The 22,402-nt window shown below is 51.6% G+C and overlaps 1 protein-coding gene across 2 annotated transcripts in view; it reads right to left on the reverse strand.

Moving 5' to 3' along the window:
- DDX11 (DEAD/H-box helicase 11) overlaps window positions 1-22,163 on the reverse strand; it is a 30,704-nt gene extending 8,541 nt beyond the window's left edge. Inside the window, exons 1-11 of one of the 2 annotated variants that reach the window (XM_043440738.1) lie at window positions 22,019-22,163; window positions 16,621-16,768; window positions 13,236-13,484; window positions 12,489-12,575; window positions 12,096-12,244; window positions 3,699-3,744; window positions 2,796-2,903; window positions 2,518-2,605; window positions 1,929-2,143; window positions 1,352-1,504; window positions 309-355 (exon numbers count right to left, since the gene is read on the reverse strand). In XM_043440738.1, coding sequence (XP_043296673.1) covers window positions 309-355; window positions 1,352-1,504; window positions 1,929-2,143; window positions 2,518-2,605; window positions 2,796-2,903; window positions 3,699-3,744; window positions 12,096-12,244; window positions 12,489-12,575; window positions 13,236-13,484; window positions 16,621-16,764 — 1,286 coding nt within the window. In that variant the 5' untranslated portion in view covers window positions 16,765-16,768; window positions 22,019-22,163. Of the gene's footprint in view, window positions 1-308; window positions 356-1,351; window positions 1,505-1,928; window positions 2,144-2,517; window positions 2,606-2,795; window positions 2,904-3,698; window positions 3,745-12,095; window positions 12,245-12,488; window positions 12,576-13,235; window positions 13,485-16,620; window positions 16,769-17,045; window positions 17,222-22,018 lie in introns of those variants that run through there. The other variant, XM_043440739.1, reaches the window with a different exon arrangement.
- Between the last annotated feature and the right edge of the window lie 239 nt (window positions 22,164-22,402).

The raw sequence follows: 22,402 nt of genomic DNA on the forward strand, positions 1-22,402 counted from the left end.
AAGCCCGAGCACGTCAGTGGGAGGGATCCCAACTCCCCTCCTGGTCTGAGCTGAGGCCTTCCCACCTACCGCCTTCCCAAATGGGGCACGGGCTGCAGCCAGCTCTCCCAGAAGACAGGCTGGCCGGGGCCCAAGGCCTCCACGGCCTAGTGGGATGTAAGCCCAACGAACCAGGAGGTGAAGGGCATGCCAGCCCACCGCTCTGAGCCCGGGCCAGAGACACCCCACGATGCCTCCTCTTGCAGGTGGGCTTTGGGGCACCAAGGCTGAGCGGGGCCTTCCCAACCCCCCAGGAGGCAGCATCTCACCCGTATCGTTCCGTGTACTGGAGCAGCTGGTTGTGGGCCTGGCAGAGCTGGGGGAGAAAACAGCATGGGTGAGAGGGCAGAGCAGGCCTGGGCGAGCCCCCCTGCGTGATGCCAGTGACCCCTGGATGCCTGACTGTGCCAGCCCAGGACACTCGGGGGCAGTCAAAATGCAGGGGTTGCTGGGGCAGACCAAGGTGTGGGTTTTCAAGGCCCTTCAGCTGGTGGGGCCAAAAGACAGGGGGAGGCAGACTACTGCTGGGGCGTCCAGTGAGGGTCGGGGAAAAGGCCAGACAGTGATGCTCGCACGTAACAAACATCTCTGCTAGTGTCTCCTGGGACAGGAGGGACACGCCATCTGCTGAGAGAGACGGTTCAAGGCGACCCTCACACCCTGGTCTGTCAAGGGGAGCGTCATGTGGGCTTAAGGATCAGGAGCCAGTGGTCAAATCCACTGAACTGAAAGTCGCTCAGTCGTGTCCGACTCTTTGTGACCCTATAGACTGTAGCCCAGCACGCTCCTCTGTCCATACGGATTCTCCAGGCACGAATACTGGAGTGGGTACCTACATATTCCCTTCTCCAGGGGATCTTTCCAATCCACGGATCAAACCCAGGTCTCCCATGTTGCAGGCGGATTCTTTACTGTCTGAGCCACCACAGAAGCCCTCAAGAGACAGCGCTTAACCTCCTTTAGACTCTGAGCTCTCAGCATCAATAGGATTAGCCTGATGCAGAGTCAGGGGTCCCCCCCGCAACGTGGTGCAGGGCACATAACAAGCAATGAGCAAACAGCGGCTGTCAACCGTCTCCAGCATCCCTCACAGCAGTGTCAACTGTAACACCCAGCTGCACAATCACCCCTGCTTCTCACACCCTGCCACTCTGACCTGGAGGCCTCGGGTCACAGCCCAGGGAGGACCATGCAGAGTGCCCGCTGCCAGGCTGGGCCCAGTCCTAAATCCTGCTGTTTGGGGGGGGATGGCGGGGGGTCCCAGCCTCAGCTCAGCACACGCCCTGGCCCGGGAAGACAGAGGCCCACCTACCTGGGAACCTCTGACCTCCACGCTGTGGATGCTGGTGATGGTGTCGATGAGGTTGTGGGCCTCGTCGATGACCACCACCTGGCCCTGCAGCCGGATCCCCGCCGCCTGGCGGGTGGGCGCGTGCAGCAGCATCTGATAGGGGAGCACCACCAGCTGGAGGGGGAGAGAGGGCCTGAGGGGGCGGGACCCCCTCTCTCCCCGAGAGGGGTTGGCCCAGCCACCCTGCAGCCCAAGTGTGCACTGGTTCCACTTCCTGCCCAGAACACGTGCAGGGACACAGCAGAGAGACCGCCAGAGCAGCGCACTGTGCTCTGAGCACGAAGCCCTGCCCGGAAAGCCTGTGTGGACCAAACGGGAAACCGATAAAATTGGAGTCCACTGGACCACTGGCAGACATGGGGAGGGAGCTGGGACCCTGGCTGCAGAGCCCCTTCTGTGCTCCCAAGACAGCCCTGGGTTCTGGTCCTGGAGCCATGCAACTCTGGGAAAGTCAACCTCTCAGCCTTGGTTTCCTTATCTGCAAAGTGGGCTCGATACACTCACATAAAACCACCACCGCCCGACCCCCGGTCTTCACCTGGGCTGCGGGAATGGCGAACCGGCCCCCGTAGTAGGGACAGGCCCGAGCCTCCTCGCCCAGGGCCACTAACTGCTCGACGTCCTTCACCCCTGCCAGGACCTCGTCCCGGAGGAGCTGCAGCCGCTCATGGCTGTAGAAGGGGCAGGTGGCCCTCGGCTCCTGCCTCCGCCTCCTCCTCCTGGGCTCCTCTTCCTCAGTGATGCTCTTCTTCTCTGAGGGGCACGGGGGCAAAGGCAGAAAGCCACAGCTGCCCTGGGGCCAGGACTGGTTCTGTACCATCCAGACCCGTTCCCACAGGGTGGGACCTTCCAGAGCTGCTGCTTATGGTCTCATTGAAACATCCCAGCATCTTACTGTCTTTCTAGCAAAGGCCTACAAAACCATCTCTCAGCCAGGGTTTTGGGCTAGATCTGGACCAAAAAGCAGACAGGCCCCCTTTCCCCATGTGAGGCTCTTTAGAAAGGAAGCCGGGTACCTTACCCTCATTCCCACCATTTCCCACGTCCTTGGAGCCACTCCCCCCACCATTCCTAGCACCGCCCTGGGCCGCACGAGAGTCCCAGAGGCCTGGGCCACTGGCAGCTACCATGCTTGCTTCTCTGCATCTCCACACAGCGGTCATTGATCAGTTGCACCGAACCCAGCTTCCTCACGTCCCCATTAACACACAGGTTCTGTAAGACCGAGGAGAGGGCAAGAGAAGCGGGGCTGCCTCAGCAACACAGAGAGAGCCCCCTGGCCTGCCCGCCCTCCTGCTTCCTTCCAGGGACCAGCACGGCCCGTCCTGCCCTGCGCCCCGCCTCAGCCCCACGGTGGTCCTGGCCTTCTGGGATGGAAACCAGCGGGATGGCACCAGGCTCTCACCTGCCGAGAGCCCAGGGAGACCAGCCGGGTGTCCTGGCCGAAGGGGCTCTTCTGCACTTCGTGCACGAACTGGGCCAGCTGGGAGTGCGTCCGGCTGCAGTAGTAAATCTGCCGGGGGAGGTGGGGGTCGGGGGAGACCATCACCCCAAACACTCTGCACAGGGAGGAGGGCCGGGGCCCAAGAGGCCAAGGGAATGGGGAGGGCGGCCAGGACTCAGACCTAAAGAAGGAGACCACCCCTCACCCCCCCACCCCCGGCAGACCCCAGGTGACCCCTGCCCCGGGTCACACTCGGCTTCTGCTCCGGCCACACTGGGGAGCTCGGTCATGTCAGGAGAGGGAGTGTCCCCTCAGTGGTAACTCAGACACCAGAAGGACTCTGAGAGTCAGAGGTATGGGGGTGGGAGTGAAGGTCCACACACACCTCCCAGGGCTCAGGGGCTGGGGGCTGGGTGGGGATAAAGCAGGAGGAGGCTGAGCTCAGTTCTCTCTGTGTGCCCCTCTGAGAACCAGGAGAGGGAAAGGAGAGGGGGGGATATCTAATGTCAACAGAGAAAACCAAAAGTCTTCAGTGCAGGAAGCCGGAGCAGCGTCAGAACTACACAGGCCTCCCAGCCCCCAGGCAAATGCACACTCAGACCAAGGACAGGGACCTGCCACCGCCCACCAACCCCTGGAGACCAGGGGCAGAGCATTCACCCCTCATCCACCTCCCATCAACCCCATGGAGACCTGGGCCCTTGGCCCAGAGGCTGCCCTTCAACGCCCTGGGGCGCAGGCATCTCCCAGGGGCCCTGCCTGGCAAGCACCCGGAAACTTGGGGGCTGGAGACATGGAGACGAAGCTCCTGCCTCATCTGCAGACCCGGGTGGCTCACCTGGGACCCAGGACCCTGTGTCTCACCTTCGTTACGTGTTCTTCATCCAAGTCATCCTCATCCACGTCCACTCTGAGAGGAAAAAACACACGCACGGAGAAAGTCTTCTCAGACTTTGGTTTTTGTTTTAATCCACCCAGAATTCAATTTTTTTTAAAGGCATTAGTGTGCATTGCCTGAGGCTCTCAGAGAGGAGTTATCAACAGGGCCGGCCTCCTGGTCTGTGGAGGGCTGTTCGGGCAGCTCTGGGATTTAAACCATAGGCCACCCAGGACAAAGTCAGCATGACCTCCGTGAGGGGCTGGATGTGGGAGGAGGCAAAACACATCCTGTGGGTCAGAACCAGCGGGGCGTGTCCTTAGAGGCTGGCATCTCAGGACGCAGGGCATCGAAGCCACAGAAGTTAAGCTGCAGGATCAGGTGCCTGGCTGGACCCTGAGGTGCACTTTCTGCTTGAATATTGACAAACTGCACTCGAGTTCTTTATCGTGTCCCCCAGGGGCCCCCGGGCAAGGAGCAGGAGAGCAGGCCAGCAATCCGGGGATGGGGGGGCAGGGGGAAGGGCCGTGGGGCACTAGCTGCTCCTGTCTCCCCAGAGCAGGATGGGGTGTGGAGAGCAGCCTGGCACCTTAGCCCTGGGCGGGGTCACAAGTGTCAGTTCTTGTCCAGGTGCTGAAACCTGTGGCTCAGGGCAGGCCTCTGAGCACCAACACGGAAAAGCCCCAGGGCCAGGTGGCTTCACCGGTCAATTCCACCAAATAAAGAAATAATGCCAATCATTCTCAAACGCTTCCCAAAAAACTGAAGAGGAGGGATCAGTCCGAAACTCATTTCATGAGGCCAGTGTCACTCTGATACCAAAGTCGATAATGACACAGAGGAGAAGAGAATTGCTGGCCAAGATCCCCACTGAATACAGACACAGAAATCCTCAACCAAAACACCAGCAAACCAGCATGTTAATGCATCATGCTTCATGATCAAGTAGGATTTATCCCTAGGATGCAAGGATGTGTCAATATAAGTAAATCAATAAATGTCATAAATCACTTAGTGGAATGAAAGAAAAAAAATTATATGATCATCTCAATAGGTGTAAGAAAAGCATTTGACAAAAGTCAACATCTGGGGCTTCCCTGGTGGCTCAGTGGTAAAGAATCCACCTGCCAATGCAGGAGACACAGGTTTGATTCCTGATCTGGGAAGACCCCACATGCCATGGAGCAACCAAGCCCGTGCACCACGACTGCAAAGCCTGTGCTCTAGAGCCCAGGAGCAGCAACTATGGAAGCCTACACACCCTAGAGCCCATGCTCCGCAACCAGAGAAGCCACGGCAATGAGAAGCCCAAGCACTGCAACTACAGAAAAACCCACACAGCAATGAAGATCCGGCACTGCCAAAAATAAATAAATAAAATTTCTGTTTAAAAAAGAAAAAAGCTAACAGCTCTAAAAAAGTAATCAATGTCCTCTCATGATAGAAATTCTCAACAAACTGAAGAGAAGCCTACCTTAACACAATGAAGGCCATTTGTGACAAGCCGGCAGGTCCCATCACACTCAGTGGTAAAGGCTTTTCCTCTAAGATCAGACCCAAGGGGGCCCACGCTCACCACTCCTGCTCAGCACAGTACTGGAAATCCTAGCCAGAGCAATCAGGCAAGAAAAAGAAATGAAAGGCATCCAATTTGGAAAGGAAGAATTGCATTCTCTGTTTGCAGATGACATGATTTTACATGTAGAAAACCATGAAGACGTGACTCCAAAACTGTTAGAACTAATACACAAGTTCAGTAAAGCAGAAGGTGGCAGAGGACGAGTTGGTTAGACAGCATCACCGACTCAATGGACATGAATCTGAGCAAACTCCGGGAGACAGTGGAGGACAGAGGAGCCCCGATGGCTACAGTCCATGAGGTCGCAAAGACTCGGACACTACTTAATGACTGAAAAACAACAACTGGCATAAAAGCAGATGCACAGGCCGACAGAACAGAACTGAGAGCCCAGAAATCAACCCTTGTGTATACAGTCAACTGATCTGAAAAGGGGGCCAAGAATACCCAATGGAGAAGAGACAGTGTCTTCAACAAACGGTACTGGGAAAACTAGACATTCACAAGAACAAGAATGACATTAGACACCTATCTCATACCACTCATAAATTAACTCAAACTTGATTAAAGACTTAAAATGTAACTCCTGAAACCACAAAACTCCTAGAAGAAAACACGGAACAAGCTCCTTAACGCTGGTGTTGACAATGACTTTTTGGAATATACGAGAAGTATAAGCAACAAAGCAAAGATAAACAAGAGGGACTACTTCTAACTAAAAAGTTTCCGGACAAAAGAAAAAAAAAATCAACAAAATGAAAAGTCAACCTATGGAATGGGAGAAAATATTTGAAAACCATCCATCTGATAAGAGGTTAATTTCCAAAATATATTAGGAACTCCTACAACTCAATAGCAAAAAACCAAACAAAAAACCCATATAATCCAATTTAAAAATGGGCAGGGAAACTGAATGAACATTATTCCAAGTGAAGTAGCTCAGTCGTGTCCGACTCTTTGCAACCCCGTGGACTGTAGCCTACCAGGCTCCTCCCTCCATGGGATTCTCCAGGCAAGAATATTGGAGTGGGTTGCCATTTCCTTCTCCAGGGGATCTTCCCAACCCAGGGATAAAATCTGGGTCTCCCGCATTGCAGGCAGACACTTTAACCTCTGAGCCACCAGGGAAGCCCAAAGCAACATACAAATAGCCAACAGGTACATGAAAAGGTCAAATCCCTTACCATTATACAGCAGAAGTGATAAAGAGATTCAAGGGATTAGATCTGATAGACAGAGTGCCTGAAGAACTATGGACCGAGGTTCACAGCATTATACAGGAGGCCGTGATCAAAACCATTCCCAAGAAAAAGAAATGCAAAAAGGCAAAATGGTTGTCTGAGGAGGCCTTACAAATAGCTGAGGAAAGAAGAGAAGTGAAAGGCAAAGGAGAAAAGGAAAGACATACCCATCTGACGCAGAGTTCCAAAGAATATCAAGGAGAGATAAGAAAGCCTTCCTCAGTGATCAGTGCAAAGAAACAGAGGAAAACAATAGAGTGGGAAAGACCAGAGATCTCTTCAAGAAAATTAGAGATACCAAGGGAACATTTCATGCAAAGATGGGCACAATAAAGGACAGAAATGGTATGGATCTAACAGAGGAAGAAGATATTAAGAGATGGCAAGAATACACAGAAGAACTATACAAAAAAGATCTTAATGACCCAGATAACCACAATGGTATGATCACTCACCTAGAGACAGACATCCTGGAATGGGAAAGTCAAGTGGGCCTTAAGAAGCATCACTATGAAGAAAGCTAGTGAAAGGGCTGGAATTCCAGTTGAGCTATTTCAAATCCTGAAAGATGACCCTATGAAAGTGCTGCCAGCAAATCTGGAAAACTCAGCAGTGGCCACAGGACTGGAAAAAGTCAGTTTTCATTCCAATCCCAAAGAAAGGCAATGCCAAAGAACGTTCAAACTACTGCACAATTGCACTCATCTCACACACTAGCAAAGTAATGCTCAAAATTCTCCAAGTCAGGCTTCAACAATATGTGAACCATGAACTTCCAGATGTTCAAGCTGGATTTAGAAAAGGCAGAGGAACCAGAGATCAAATTGCCAATATCCACTGGATCACAGAAAAAGCAAGAGAGTTCTGCTTTATTGACTATGCCAAAACTTTTGACTGTGTGGATCACAACAAACTGTGGAAAATTCTTTAAGAGATGGAAATACCAGACCACCTTCCCTGTCTCCTGAGAAATCTGTATGCAAGTCAAAAAGCAACAGTTAGAACCAGACATGGAACAAGGGACTGGTTCTAAACTGAGAAAGGAGTATGTCAAGGCTGTATATTGTCACCCTGCTTATTTAACTTCTATGTAGAGTACATCATGCGACATGCTGGGCTGGATGAAACACAGGCTGGAATCAAGACTGCAGGGAGAAATATCAATAACCTCAGATATGAAGATGACACCGCCCTTATGACAGAAAGCGAAGAAGAACTAAAAAGCCTCTTGATGAAAGTGAAAGAGGAGAGTGAAAAAGCTGGCTTAAAGCTCAACATTAAAAAAACTAAGATCATGGCATCCAGTCCCATCCATCCAGTCAGTTGCTCAGTCGTGTCATTGCAACCCCATGGACTTCAGCACACCAGGCTTCCCTGTCCATCGCCAACTCCCAGAGCTCACTCAAACTCATGTTGATCAAGTCAGTGATGCCATCCAACCATCTCATCCTCTGTCGTTCCCTTCTCCTCCCGCCTTCAATCTTTCCCAGCATCAGGGTCTTTTCCAGTGAATCAGTTCTTCACATCAGGTGGCCAAAGTATTGGAACTTCAGCTTCAGCATCAGTCCTTCCAACGAATATTCAGCATCAGTCCTTTCCTTTAGGATGAACTGGTTGGATCTCCTTGCAGTCCAAGGGACGCTCAAGAGTATTCTCTAATACCACAGTTCAAAAGCATCAATTCTTCGGCGCTCAGCTTTCTTTACAGTCCAACTCTCACATCCACACATGACTATGGAAAAACCACAGCTTTGACTAGACAGACCTTTGTCAGCAAAAGTCTCTGCTTTTTAAAATCCTGTCTATCTGGAGAAGGCAATGGCAACCCACTCCAGTACTCTTGCCTGGAAAATCCTATGGACGGAGGAGCCTGGTAGGCTACAATCGCAAAGAGTCGGACACGACAGAGCGACTTCACTTTCACTTGTGTCTTGATGTTGGGAGTGTTTTGTCTTGTCCCTCCCACCTCTCCCCCACCTGTTTTCACCGAGGGGAAAAAGAAAGCCTTTCAAACCAAAATGTCGGGTTCCCCTGTCTTCTCTAGAGCAAATGAGGCATGAGCCAGCAAGCGTGGCCAGGATCTTTGTGTCCCTCCTGGGGGCCAGTGCTTTCACGCCGCTTACAGCGAGGGAGGGTACTAAACATGTCTCGGTGCTTCCAGGCGTGGGTGGCAGTAGCCCGTCCCAGTAGCCACCCGGTGTCAGCAGACATTCAGCCCTCCCACCCAGCAGACTCTTCCCCCTCACGCTGGGCTAAGAAGGCCAACGCCATGATGAGGGATCCTTGTCCCATGGAAGGTGACGCTTGCACTTCTTGCATCCTCTCCTGAAGCCTCTGCCTGACCCCCTGCTGTGTTCAAAGGCGCACGGTGGGGGAGGCCCCCAGCTGCCTTCTTGTCACCCCTCCTCCACTTCCCTCCTCTGTCCCCAGTGTGTCCTATAATAAAATTGAAGAGATTAGGGTGGAAAAAAATAAAATAAAATGCTGTCTAGGTTGGGCATAGCTTTTCTTCCAAGGAACAAGCGTCTTTTAATTTCATGACTGCAGTCACCATCTGCAGTGATTTTGGAGCCCAAAAAAATAAAGTTTCTCACTGTTTCCATTGTCTCCCCATCTATTTGCCATGAAGCGATGGAACCAGATGCCATGATCTGAGTTTTCTGAATGTTGAGTTTTAAGCCAACTTTTTCACTCTCCTCTTTCACTTTCGTCAAGAAGCTCTTTAGTTCTTCTTCACTTTCTGCCAGAAGAGTGGTGTCATCTGCATATCTGAGGTTATTGATATTTCTCCTGGCAATCTGGATTCCAGCTTGTGCTTCATCCAGCCCAGCATGTCGCATGATGTACTCTGCATAGAAGTTAAATAAGCAGGGTGACAATATTAAGCCTTGACATACCCCTTTCCCAATTTGGAATCAGTCCATTGTTCCATGTCTGGTTCTAACTGTTGCTTCTTGACTTGCATACAGATTTCTCAGGAGGCAGGGAAGGTGGTCTGGTATTTCCATCTCTTAAAGAATTTTCCACAGTTTGTTGTGATCCACACAGTCAAAAGTTTTGGCATAGTCAATAAAGCAGAAGTAGATGTTTTTCTGGAACTCTCTTGCTTTTCTGATGATCCAATGGATATTGGCAGAGGCCTTTTCTAAATCCAGCTTGAACAACTGGAAGATTCTCGGTCCACGTACTGTTGAAGCCTGGCTTGGAGAATTTTGAGCATTACTTTGCTAGTGTGTGAGATGAGTGCAATTGTGCAGTAGTTTGAACATTCTTTGGCATTGCTTTTCTTTGGGATTGGAATGAAAACTGACTTTTTCCAGTCCTGTGGCCACTGCTGAGTTTTCCAGATTTGCTGGCAGCACTTTCATAGGGTCATCTTTCAGGATTTGAAATAGCTCAACTGGAATTCCAGCACTTTCACTAGCTTTCTTCATAGTGATGCTTCTTTTTTTTTTTTCATAGTGATACTTCTTAAGGCCCACTTGACTTTCCCGTTCCAGGATGTCTGTCTCTAGGTGAGTGATCATACCATTGTGGTTATCTGGGTCATTCAGATCTTTTTTGTATAGTTATTTTGCATATTCTTGCCATCTCTTCTTAGTATCTTCTTCCTCTGTTAGATCCATACCATTTCTGTCCTTTATTGTGCCCATCTTTGCATGAAATGTTCCCTTGGTATCTCTAATTTTCTTGAAGAGATCTCTAGTCTTTCCCATTCTATTGTTTTCCTCTACTTCTTTGCACTGATCACTGAAGAAGGCTTTCTTATCTCTCCTTGATATTCTTTGGAACTCTACATCAGATGGGTATGTCTTTCCTTTTCTCCTTTGCCTTTCACTTCTCTTCTTTCCTCAGCTATTTGTAAGGCCTCCTCAGACAACCATTTTGCCTTTTTGCATTTCTTTTTCTTGGGAATGGTTTTGATCACGGCCTCCTGTATAATGCTGTGAACCTCGGTCCATAGTTCTTCAGGCACTCTGTCTATCAGATCTAATCCCTTGAATCTACTTGTCACTTCTATATAATCATAAGGGATTTGACTGAGGTCATACCTTAGTGGTCTAGTGGTCTTCCCTATTTTCTTCAATTTTAGTCTGAATTTTGCAATAAGGAGTTCATGATCGGAGCCACAGTCAGCTTCCGGTCTTCTTTTTGATGACTGTATAGAGCTTCTCCATCTTCAGTTGTAAAGAATATAATCAATCTGACTTCACTGTTGGCCATCTGGTGATGTCTATGTGTTGAGTCGTCTCTTGTGTTGTTGCCTGTAGATGTCTTTCAGTGTCATATCTTTTTGTCTTTTCATACTGTTCATGGGGTTCTCAAGGCAAGAATACTGAGTGATTTGCCATTCCCTTCTCCAGTGGACCATGTTTTGTCAGAACTCTCCACCATAACCCATCCATCTTGGGTAGCCCTACATGGCATGGTTCACAGTTTCATTGAGTTAGACAAGGCTGTGGTCCACACGTCCATTCCCATCACTTCATGGCAAATAGATGGGAAAACAATGGAAAAAGTGACAGACTTTATTTTCTTGGGCTCCAAAATCACTGCAGATGGTGACTGCAGCCATGAAATTAAAAGATGCTTGCTCCTTGGAAGAAAAGCAATGACCAACCTAGACAGCATATTAAAAAGCAAAGACATTACTTTACTGACAAAGCTCCACCTGGTCAAAGCCATGGCTTTTCCAGTAGTCACGTATGGGTGTGAGAGTTGGACTATAAAGTGAGCTGAACACCGAAGAATTGATGCTTTTGAGCTGTGGTGTTGGAGAAGACTCTTGAGAGTCCCTTGGACTGCAAGGAGATCAAACCAGTGAATCCTAAAGGAAATCAGTCCTGAATACTCACTGGAAGGACTGATGCTGAAGTTCCATTACTTTGGCCACCTGATGTGAAGAACTGACTCATTGGAAAAGACCCTGATGCTGGGAAAGATTGAAGGCAGGAGGAGAAGGGGATGACAGAGGATGAGATGGTTGGATGGCATCACTGACTCAATGGAGTTGAGTTTGAGCGAGTTCTGGGAGTTGGTGAAGGACAGGGAAGCCTGGCGTGCTGCAGTCCATGGGGTTGCAAAGAGTCGGACGCGACTAAGCAGAGCTGAACGTGAAAAGGTGTTCAACATCGCTAATCAACACAGAAATGCAAATCAAAGCCAGCATTTCTAGTTCACTCAGGAATAACAGCTCACAAATTAGAAACCTATGAGTGTGGACCAACAGAAGCCTTAGGTTAAGAAAAACTCAGCCTGAGGACAACTCGAGGGCTTACCTCACAAGCCTTACACAGCTTGACTTGGTGCTAGAGCCTGAGACTTAAGAGTCAGACCAGTGGGGTTCAAGTCCCCAGCTGGACCATGGTGCCCTGAATGCAGAGCCAAGATGCAAATACCGCCAAGAGGAGGGAGCTGCCTGAGCTGGCAGAGAAAGGGCTTGCCGCTGTGGGCGTCCTCCATGCCATGAAGAGGGGGCCCGCCTCTCGGGGTGGAGGAAGGAGCTACTCCCTGGAAACCTGCACAGACGCAGGCAGGGCAGCGGGTGGAGGTGATGCTCTTACCCACTGGGCACTCCTTTCTCCTCGTCACTCTCATACTCTGCGAGGACCAGCTCCTCCTCCCCAGAGGCCACCTCCTCGGGCTCTGTGCCTGTGGCCAGCATCTCACTGCTGAGCCGGAGCAGACGCTCTGTTTCCTCATCTTCCTGTCTCTGTGGGGCAAAGAGAAAGAAACCTTGATGCCGGTGCCCCACCCCCGACGAGGCAGCATCAGGCGGCCATGGCAGTGCGCCCACCACTGACATGGGCCTCGAGCGACTGGTGCCAACGCCCCAGGACCTGTCCTTCAGCTCAGGCTGCCCCACTCCCGGGGAAGGGGCCGAGGGCCCGGCTGCTCACCCCGACCAGCTGCGTGGGCGGACACAGCCCGGACGCGGTCCCGGGGACCACACTCACCGTGCGCTTGGCCGCGAACCGGAGCTTTGCGTTGTGACGGACCTGCTGCAGGCGCTCTTCTCGCTTCTTCCTCCGGACCTGCTCCTCCTGGAGGGGGGACGCCAGAAGGGAGACTCCTGCAGGAAGCCCTGGAGCACGCCCCTTCTGGAGCCAGGGTGCCCCAGTCCAGGGCTTTTCGCCTCTGGGCAGCCTGCCCTGCCCTGCTGGCCTCGTCGGCTGCAGCATGGCCAGCAGACCCTGAGCACTGTAGAAAGGACACACTCTCCATCCAGCATGGCCCTTAAGGGGTCCGATGCCAGGGACGCCAGGTCCGTGCTGCCACTGGCAACGGTGAGGTTCCTCTCCCAGCAGTGAAAGGGAACTGCTGGTAAAGAACCCGCCTGCCGATGCAGGAGACCCGGGTTTGATCCCTGGGTCGGGAAGATCCCCTGGAAAAGGGAATGGCAACCCACTCCAGGATTCTTGTCTTGAGAACTCCATGGACAGAGGAGCTGGTGGGCTACAGTCCATGGGGTCGCACAGAGTCAGACACGACTGAATCGACTTAGCACGTACTCATGAATGCCAACCTAGAGAAAGCCTGGTGACGTCAGCTTAACACGGACAGTAAGGGCGCAGCACCAGCCACCCGGGAGGTGGCCAGAGGACACACAGCAAGGACACACGCTGTCCAGCCTTGGGATTCACCTGAAGTCACCACGGATGCCCCGTTCCCAGATCGCCCTATCTCCCATAACCCAATCTCACCTTCAATCGGTCCACCAAGTCCCTTTCTTCCTTCTTCTGCACAAACTGAGTGATCCAGTCGGGCTCTCCAGTGGCCTCTGGGGTGCCTGGGTTCCCCTGGCAGGAGGATGGGAGACCCGGGGCTGGGGCCAGCCCATCGTTCGAGGCGGGGGCTCCAGCCTCCAGCAGACGCTCCTCCTCTTGGCGTTTCTTCTGTTCAAAGTCGCGGAGCCAGGAGAGGGCCCCGCAGATGAGACTTAGGGATTTTCCCTACAGGGAGAAAAACCCTCTCAGACATAGAGGCCAAGAGACCCAGCTTCCCGAATGACCTTTCCTGTCGTAATAAAGCATCTGACATTAAGTATCAGAGGGCGCTCCAAGACCCACTTCAGAAAGGAAGAAAAGGGAAGGGAACTGGCTTTTTCCTAGAGCACAGCTAAGAACAAAAGAAAAATAAAAGCGAAATTCTTTAATTATATGTCTTCACTGTGTTCTTCAAAGAATAAAAGAGGTTTATCAAGCTACCTTTAAGTACTGCAAGCCACCACAATGAGAAGAACGGCAGAAACCGAATAAATAGCCCAGAAAATGAATTAAGGCTCCCCCCCCCAAAAAAAGGGGCACATCATGAAATCCTGGATACGACCTGCTGAGGCAGGGATGCAGTCAACATATCTGCGCAGACAGAAGGTGATCGGCCCCAGGAGTCCCAATGCTATGAAATTTTGAAGCAAACCAATTGTTCTGGAGAATACATCTATTGGTTTAAACATCAGACTTTTCCCTGGAGGTCCTTGACGTGGATTGAATTGTGTTCCCCTGACCCCGGTATCTCAGAACGTGGCCCTGCTTGAAAACAGACATCCTGAGTTAAGAGGGGGTGGGCCCTGATCCAGAGAGACAGTGTCTCAGTTGTGTCCGACCCTGTGCAACCCCACGGACTGTAGCCCGGCAAGTTTCTCTGTCCATGAAATTTCCCAGGCAAGCATACTGGAGTGGGTTTCCACTCCCTTCACCAGGGGATCTTCCCGACCCAGGGATCGAATCCATGTCTCTTGCATCTCCTGTATCGACAGGTTCTTTACCAGCTGAGCTACCAGGGAAGCCTGTGTATAAAACAGTACCCTTGCATAATAAAAAGGGGAAATGTGGACACAGAGGCAACGAAGACAGACAATGCAAAGAGACAGGAGGAAGCTTCCTGTCCACATGCCCAGGAGAGGGGCGTGGACAGATCCTTCCCCCAGGCCCTCAGGAGGGACCTTGCCGACACCTTGATTCTGGACATCTAGTCTGCAGACTGTGAGACCATAAATTCCCACATTTACGCCACTGTCTGTGGTGTGTTCTCACGGCAGCCCAGGCAGGCAGGCAAAGAGGATGACTGTATGATGAGTTGCGATGCTGAGACACCACTGGATGGTGAAGAGAAGAACAGGTATAAGCACACTGAAAGTGATGCAAACCTTTAAAAGACAACTACTGACTTTAAAGTTATTCAAGAGAAGAAAAAGAGACCGAAAATATGTAACTGCAGCAGGAGGGTGGGCAGAGGGAGAGGAAAGAGACGGTCAGAAAGCTCCATCTTACCTATGGCAAGAGGCCCCAGCAACCACAGCCAATAAAGCGAACAACAGCAGCATCGGCTTGTGATTTCAACATATGCAAACCAAGAGTATTTAAGAAATAGATAAGAAAGTTAAAAGCACCGGCCCAAGGAACCAAGTTTGATAAATGTGACTTTTTAAACTACACACACTGTTCTTTGATTTGACTTTAAAGAGAGGAGGACAAGGGACCTCCCTGGTGGTCCAGTGGTTGAGACTCCGTGCTTCCAAACAGGGGGGTGCAGGTTTGATCCTTGGTCGGGGAGCTAAGATCCACATGCTGCATGGCGTGGCCAAAAATAAACAGAGCTTCCCTGATGGCTCAGTGGTAAAGAGTCCGCCTGCCAATGTAGGAGACACGGGTTCCATCCCTGATCTGGGAAGATCCCACATGATGCAGAGCAACTAAGCCCATGCACCACAGCTGCTGAGCCTGTGCTCCAGAGTCTGGGAGCTGCAACTACTGAAGCCCACATGCCCGAGAGCCCGTGCTCTGCTACAAAAGAAGCCACTGCAGTGAGAAGCCTGCACAGTGCAACTAGAGAGTAGCCCCCACTCACCACCAGCAAAAAGCCAAAGCAGCAAATGAAGACCCAGCAGAGCCAAAAATAAATACAAAAAATTATTTTAAAAATAAGGAAAGAAAAAAAGAGAGAGAGGAAAAGATGCTTCATGACATCAGGTGAGGCAGATGGTCAGACGAGGACCTGAACCTCCTCAGATCTATTTACAGGAAGTTGCTCCTGATCCCAATCAGTATATCAGTGGGTTGGGAGGGGAGAAGTCCCATGCACTGCATTTATTTATTTATTTTTGGCCACGCTGCATGGCACCTGGGATCTTAGTTCCCCAACCAGGAATCAAACCCATAACCCTGCAGTGGAAGCACAAGGGAATTCCCCACGTGCACTGGCTGTAAATGGAGGGCTGGAGACTGGCAGCAAGAAGCTGCTTTAACAACTCCTCAACCTGCACAGCATCCTCGTCCCACACAACATCCTCATCCCGCATAGCATCTTCGTGACCCACACTGTGTGAATCGGCAGGAGGGAGTCTCCCTCCCACTCACTGCGTCTAAAGGAACAAAACGGAACCAGGAGAGCAGCCCCACCTGTGTCTCCCCAGGAGAGGATGACACACTCCCGTCAGCGGATGAGACGACATGAGTCCCTTTCCTCTGTTCATTCACTCAACACACACATTACCATCCCGGGCCAACTGGGCCAAGCTCCCCAGGTGGCAGGGACACAGAGGAGAGGCCCGAAAGGTCCTCTAGGAGGTCACAGCAACACCCACACGGGCAGCCCACTGTCACACGGCACTTGCTGCAACAATAAAGTGCGAGAGAGGAGCAGGACCCCAACAGTCCTCAGTGGTCAACCTCTAACAAACCCCCTCCTTCCAGGCCAGGAAGGAAAACTGAGGGGCTCCAGACTGGGTTACTCTGGCCCTTGGTGACCCAGTTTGTGGAGAATAAACCCGTGTGTGATCTGTGAGTAAGCCAGAGTAATTTCTGTTTCTCAGTTGTGTGCTCAGAACAAGATGGACGGTTTCAGTGCTCTGAGTCGTGGTTTCTACACCATTCAAATTCTCAGGTGCCTCCAGCCTAATTTTTCTGTGACCCCGGGGCTGTGTTTAACTGTTTAATAAATAGACAGGAGTGACTTACTCAGAATGATAAATAGAAAGAATGACCTTTCTAAGCTTCACACCATGCAGGCAGACGGGCATGCTGGCGTCCTCTGACTTGTCATCAGCGTCTCCCCAGACCTTCTCAGGCCCCCCCTGGTCATACTTACGGTGCCGGTTGGACTCTCAAATATCCCAATCTTGCCCGCCTCCAGCACCTGGTACAGCGCTGCCATAAAGTCTTTCTGGATGGCATACGGTGTGAAGGGAAACGGGAAGTGGACGCCACCAGCCTCCTGGGTCTTGTCGGCCATAATCCTGGAGGGAAAGAAAGCCAGCAGCTCTCTGATGGACAAGTACTGGCCTGAGATATCGAACAGTTCCTAAGAGCAGCCTCAGTACTAGTTACCCACTTTCTCCCCAGGGGGGGACCATTTTTGGCAAGCAAAAGTCATGCTCTCTCCAACTGTGGGCCTCCCCATGAGGCCTGGCCAGAGTCGCAGTTCATCCAGAGACACTCATCAAAACTGGACACAGGGGAACTTGGCCCAGGCAGCCCTAACAGAAACCCCTGCCGCCCCACCTGCCTGCACACCTTTCTAAGGGCCTGGAGATTTCCCCTGACGGCCTGTCATTATTTCTGCAGCCATTTCGCTTTCTTCTCCGACGCCCCGCCTCCCGGCATCCCAGGACACTGCTTTTCTCCCTCTACCGTGAAGACCTAAGAGGTCGTGACCCACAGGCAGAGCATCACAAGCATAGCTTTTCCACATGTCACACACCCACCCCTACCAGACAGGCATCTTCAGTTTGTTTCTAATTCGTCCCAGCCCCCACTTCCAGCACAAACTAGAGCCGCCCCCTAACCACGGTCCCACCTCCTTCCTGAAAGCTTTCTGCGTGGCCCTGGCCTGACCGACTGGAAGGGCGTCCCAGAACTGAGGTCGCAGCAGTGCTCTGCCTCTGCACGCCCAGGTCCAAGAAAAAGTTCTCTGTTCCGTGTTTATTCCATCTTTTCCTCTTCTTCTGACCCTGGCTTCTCTGAGACAGCTTTTACACACCCTTTCTTCCTTTAATCACCATCTTCCATCCTGGCCCCCGCTCTCTCTCTTTGGAAGTCACTGCTCTGAGCTAGGTAAACAGGACCAGCTCACCTCAGTACAAATACGAATAAATCTAAATCCCATGTACACCTCTGCTACACAAGTGGCCTCAGGAAGACCAGTGACCATATTGATTCATTTATGAGGAGAGGGAGTTTCCCGGTGTTCTTCCAGTTAAAGAGTTTAGGGATAGTTAAAACAAGAACTGAGGTGGAACGATAAAAATAAGGATGACAAACCCAGGACAGTTCAATAGCAGAGGTAGGCCTGTAATCAAAAACCCACTAAAACATGGAGGGAAAGGAGACAGGCCCTAACAAACCCCAAATACCTGCCATGTGTAAAACACTCCACAGGCCCTTCCATTTTTGTCGTCTTGTTTAATCTGCACAACATTGTAAGGATATAGTTGTTGGATCCTGACACTTACAGAAATTAAATAACTGTTCAAAGACTCAGCTCAGAAAGGAAACCAAGGGATCCAAGCCCAGGTTCACATGGCTGTTCTAGTCCAACTCATGTGTCGGCAAAAGAGAACTAGCATCAATAAAAGGGAGATTTACTAAAAAAAAAAAAAAAAAAGGGAGATTTACTGAAAAGATACATACTGAGAGATTAAGAATACAGCCAATCTGGGAAATCCAAGAGCAGAAGCCATGGACAGGGTACTACTTCTTGCAGACCAGAACTGCAGAGTGGTTCAGGTTTTAAGACGGTTCCAGGAAGTCCACCAGCAATAAATGCCTTCGGATTCCCAGTTCTTCTGCTCCAACACATGCCACGTGGAGCCTGCCCAGCCTCCTCTGCTCAATCGCGGCTTCAGCTTTACCCCAACGCTGGCCTGCATGCTGCCTCTGCAGCCCCCTTAACTTCTGGCTTCAGCTCCCACTGTCAAGCAAAGTCTTCTGTTTCCTAGTTCTAAATCCCAGGAGAGAAATCTGAGCTCCCCCCACCGCCCGACCCTTTTATTTTTTACTTTTATTTTTTAATTGGCATTTAACTGGTGACCCAGACGGTAAAGACTTCACCTGCAATGAGGGAGACCTGGGTTCAATCCCTGGGTCGGGAAGATCTCCTACAGAAAGGAACGGCAACCCACTCCAGTATTCTTGCCTGGAAAATCCCATGGACAGAGGAGCCTGGTGAGTACGGTCCATGGGGTTGCAAAGAGTTGGACATGACTAAGTGACTAACACTTAACTTGTAATGACGGGAATGAGCTACATGGATACATGTATATGGATACATCTCTCTTCTCTCTTGGATATCCCTCCCAGCCCTCCTCCATCCCACCCCTCTAGGTCATCACAGAACATCAAGCTGAGCTCCCTGTGCTGAAGAGCAGCTTCCCACTATCAGTTTCACACGTGGGAGTGCATATATGTTAATCCTCATCTCCCAATTTGTCCCACTCTCCCTTCGTCCCTGCTCACCCCGTGTCCACGTGTCTGTTCTCTACATCTGCATCTCTATCCCTGCCCTGCAAATCTCCTGTCTTTAAAGATAGATCACTCGACAGCCTAGAGACCACTGGCTGAGCCATGATCTAATCAGCCTGGGCCTTCTGCCTGCCGTCCCTCTCTGCTTGGGGACCGGAGTCCTGGACATTTAGGACTCAGCTCCTCAGAGGCTTCTCACTCTATCTGCCACCCTCTAATGGTCAAACACCTCCCCTCCAAACACACACACTGCTCTTTGTCATTCTTTTATCTCATTATTTGAAACACTGTATTTTTGTTGTTCATAGCTCTCAGCACTATCTGAACTTATTTACTGTCCTCCCCCACTAGAATATAAATAGCATAAAAGGAGGAACCTTGTCTGCCTTGCTCTTCCCTGCCCCCTAGCATTCAGAACAGGTGCCCTGGCACTTAGCAGGCAATCAATAAACAGGTGATAAATGAATAGCCAGTCTGAGGTAGGGGCTGTGGGAGGGGGTTTCTGTTCTTCAGAGGGATGGGGAGAGGAGATCTATGACTTCAGTATCTAGTCCAAGGGCCAGTTCTTTGATGGTTTCAAACTGTTTTCATATAACCTCACAACCCTATGCAGTCAGGATTTTTATTAGTTCTATTTCACAGTTGAAGAAACAGGGGCTCAGAAAAGTTAAGTGATTTGCTCACAATCGCTCAGCAAGGGCTTGAATCCAAGATTTTAACGTATATCTGCCTCTGAGCCGGGGCTTCCCAGGCAGCTCAGTGGTTAAAGAATCCGCCTGCCAAGCAGGAGACCTGGGCTTGATCCCTGAGTCAGGAAGATCCCCCGGAAGGAGGGAATGGCTACCCACTCTGGTATTCTTGCCTGGGCAGAGCAGCCTGGAGGGCTACAGCCTGTGGGGTCACAAGGGAGTCGGACACAACGAAGCGACTAAACAGCAGCAGCAGCCTCTGAGCTCCTGAGCTGTAGATTTCTAATCTTCCTCCCACCAGGGTAAGTAGGATGAAAAGACTTGGTTACCAAACTTTAGAATGACAACACGAAACAATAAAGAACAAAAGTAATTATTATTTCACTTCTCTGTGGGTGGTAATTAGGGATCTCATTATTCCAGGAGCAGCACAAGCTAAACCATAAGTGAAAAAAGGGTTTAGCTAAATCCAAGAATAAAGGATTCACTAAGTGCTGTTTAAAGATGTTTGGTATAACTTTTTCCAATCTCTTCAGGCTGGTTGCTTGGACATGAGGCCACACACACACAAGTTGTCCCTAGAATTCCCCACCAGTGTAAAGACACAAGGAACGGCAATCTCATGCTCACTCAATGGGTTGACACGTGAAGGCACCTCAGGTACACAGTTCAGTCGCTCAATCGTGTCCGACTCTTTGCGACCCCATGGACTGCAGCACGCCAGGCCTCCCTGTCCATCACCAACTCCCGGAGTTAACTCAAATTCATGTCCATTGAGTCGGTGATGCCATCCAGACATCTCATCCTCTGTCGTCCCCTTCCCCTCCTGCCCTCAATCTTTCCCAGCGTCAGGGTGCACACAAGTCGTCAAAGCGCTCATTTACTTCAGTCTTCGATGATCACTTATTTACCTGGGTACAAACTTGCTACAGACTGATGGTGTTCCCCCGACCCCAAATTCATGTGTTAAAAGCCCTAACCCTCATCATGAGGCTGTATCAGGAGAAAGAGCTTTTAGGGAGTCATTAATATTAAATGTGGAGAAGGAAATGGCAGCCCATTCCAGTATTCTTGCCTGGGAGATCCCATGGATAGAGGAGCCTGGTGGACTTACAGGTCATGCGGTTGCAAAGAGTCAGACACCACTGAGCGACTAACATTTTAACATTAAGTGAAGGAGGTAATTAGGATCACATGGAGTCCTAATAGTGGGGTCCTGACCTCTATAGGACTGGGGGCCTTGGACTTCCCAGCCTCTAGACCTGGGAGAGAGAAGTTCTCTGTTCAGGCCTCCCAGCCTATGGCAGCCTGAGCAGGTGAGACGCCTGTGTTCCAGGTACCATCCTACTGTTCCCCTCCTAAAGTGCTTTAACTCCACACACCTGGGAGACAACCCGGCTCTAGCCCACCTGCTGTGAATCTGGGATGGCGGGGCTGAGAGGTGCCAGCTGGCTCCAACCCCACGGCCTTGTCTTGCTTCTCTCCCACCCAGCTACACCTTCGGAGCTGTCACAAAGTGTGACGATTTAGCTGCACTTTTCACGGCACTGCCTCCCACAGTCTGGTCAATTCCATCCGTCCCAGGCCTCCTGGCTGGCCACTGCTCCACCCGGGTTCACTGAGTGGCAGGATGGCTCTGGGGGTCAGACTGCCCAATCTGGGATCCCGCCTGTATCCCCGCTTAAGTCCACATCTCTGACTCCGTTTCCCCAGCTGCAGGGGGCAGTCAGTTCAGTCGCTCAGTCGTGTCAGACTCTGCGACCCCATGGACTGCAGCACGCCAGGCTTCCCTGCCCAACGTCAGCTCCCGGAGTTTACTCAAACTCATGTCCATCGAGTTGGCGATGACATCCAACCATCTCATCCTCTGTCGTCCCCTTCTCCTCCTGCCTTCAATCTTTCCCAGTATCAGGGTCTTTTCCAATGAGTCAGTTCTTCGCATCAGGTGGCCAAAGTACTGGAGCCAGCATCAGTCCTTCCAATGAATATTCAGACGGATTTCCTCTAGTATGGACTGGTTGGATCTCCTTGCAGTCCAAGGGACTCTGTCCCTTGCAGGGGACGGGGAACGGCGCATTCGGTGGCCCTGCAGGGACCAGCAGGTACTACCACGTGCAAAGCGCGCTCAGCACCGCCGGCGGAACCGCCTTGTAGCCGCCAGCTCACGGTCAGGTCCCGCCCCGCGGCCTCTCCCGCCCTCCCATTGGTGCCTGGCCTGTCGATCACACGGCGGCCCCGCCCCAGGACGCTTTCCCGCCACCGGCCAGTCCCGCTCCCCGGCTTATCCACCAGTCTGCCCTTTCTCATCTCGTTCCACGTCCTCGGCAACGCGCTCACCTTCCTCGTCGTCAGGGCTGCTCCGCCGAGGCCAGACCGGCGAGCAGTCCAGGCGGACGCCGCTGAACCTGAAACTCCGGCTCCTCGCCGGTGTCAGCGTCTCCCTGGGCAGCACGCCGCGCTGCACGCCCCCCGCAGCACTGCGCGTGCGCACCCCGGGCTCGGTGGGGCGGGTTCCCGTGTTGCGCCACTGCGCTTGCGCGGCCGGTTGGTCCGGGGCTCTGTCTCCATAGCCCAGTAGAGCGCCCCGCCGCTGCGCTCTGGGGTCACTGTGCGTGCGCGCTCCTTGGCTCTCCTGGTGATGGAGTTCGCGTTTGGTGTCTGCGCGTGCCCGGCGGGTTCAGCTGGGGCGGGAACCCCAGCGGAGGGATCGTGATCTGCGCT

Source organism: Cervus canadensis, chromosome 21, assembly GCF_019320065.1.
Source record: "Cervus canadensis isolate Bull #8, Minnesota chromosome 21, ASM1932006v1, whole genome shotgun sequence".
Classification (NCBI taxonomy): Eukaryota; Metazoa; Chordata; class Mammalia; order Artiodactyla; family Cervidae; genus Cervus; species Cervus canadensis.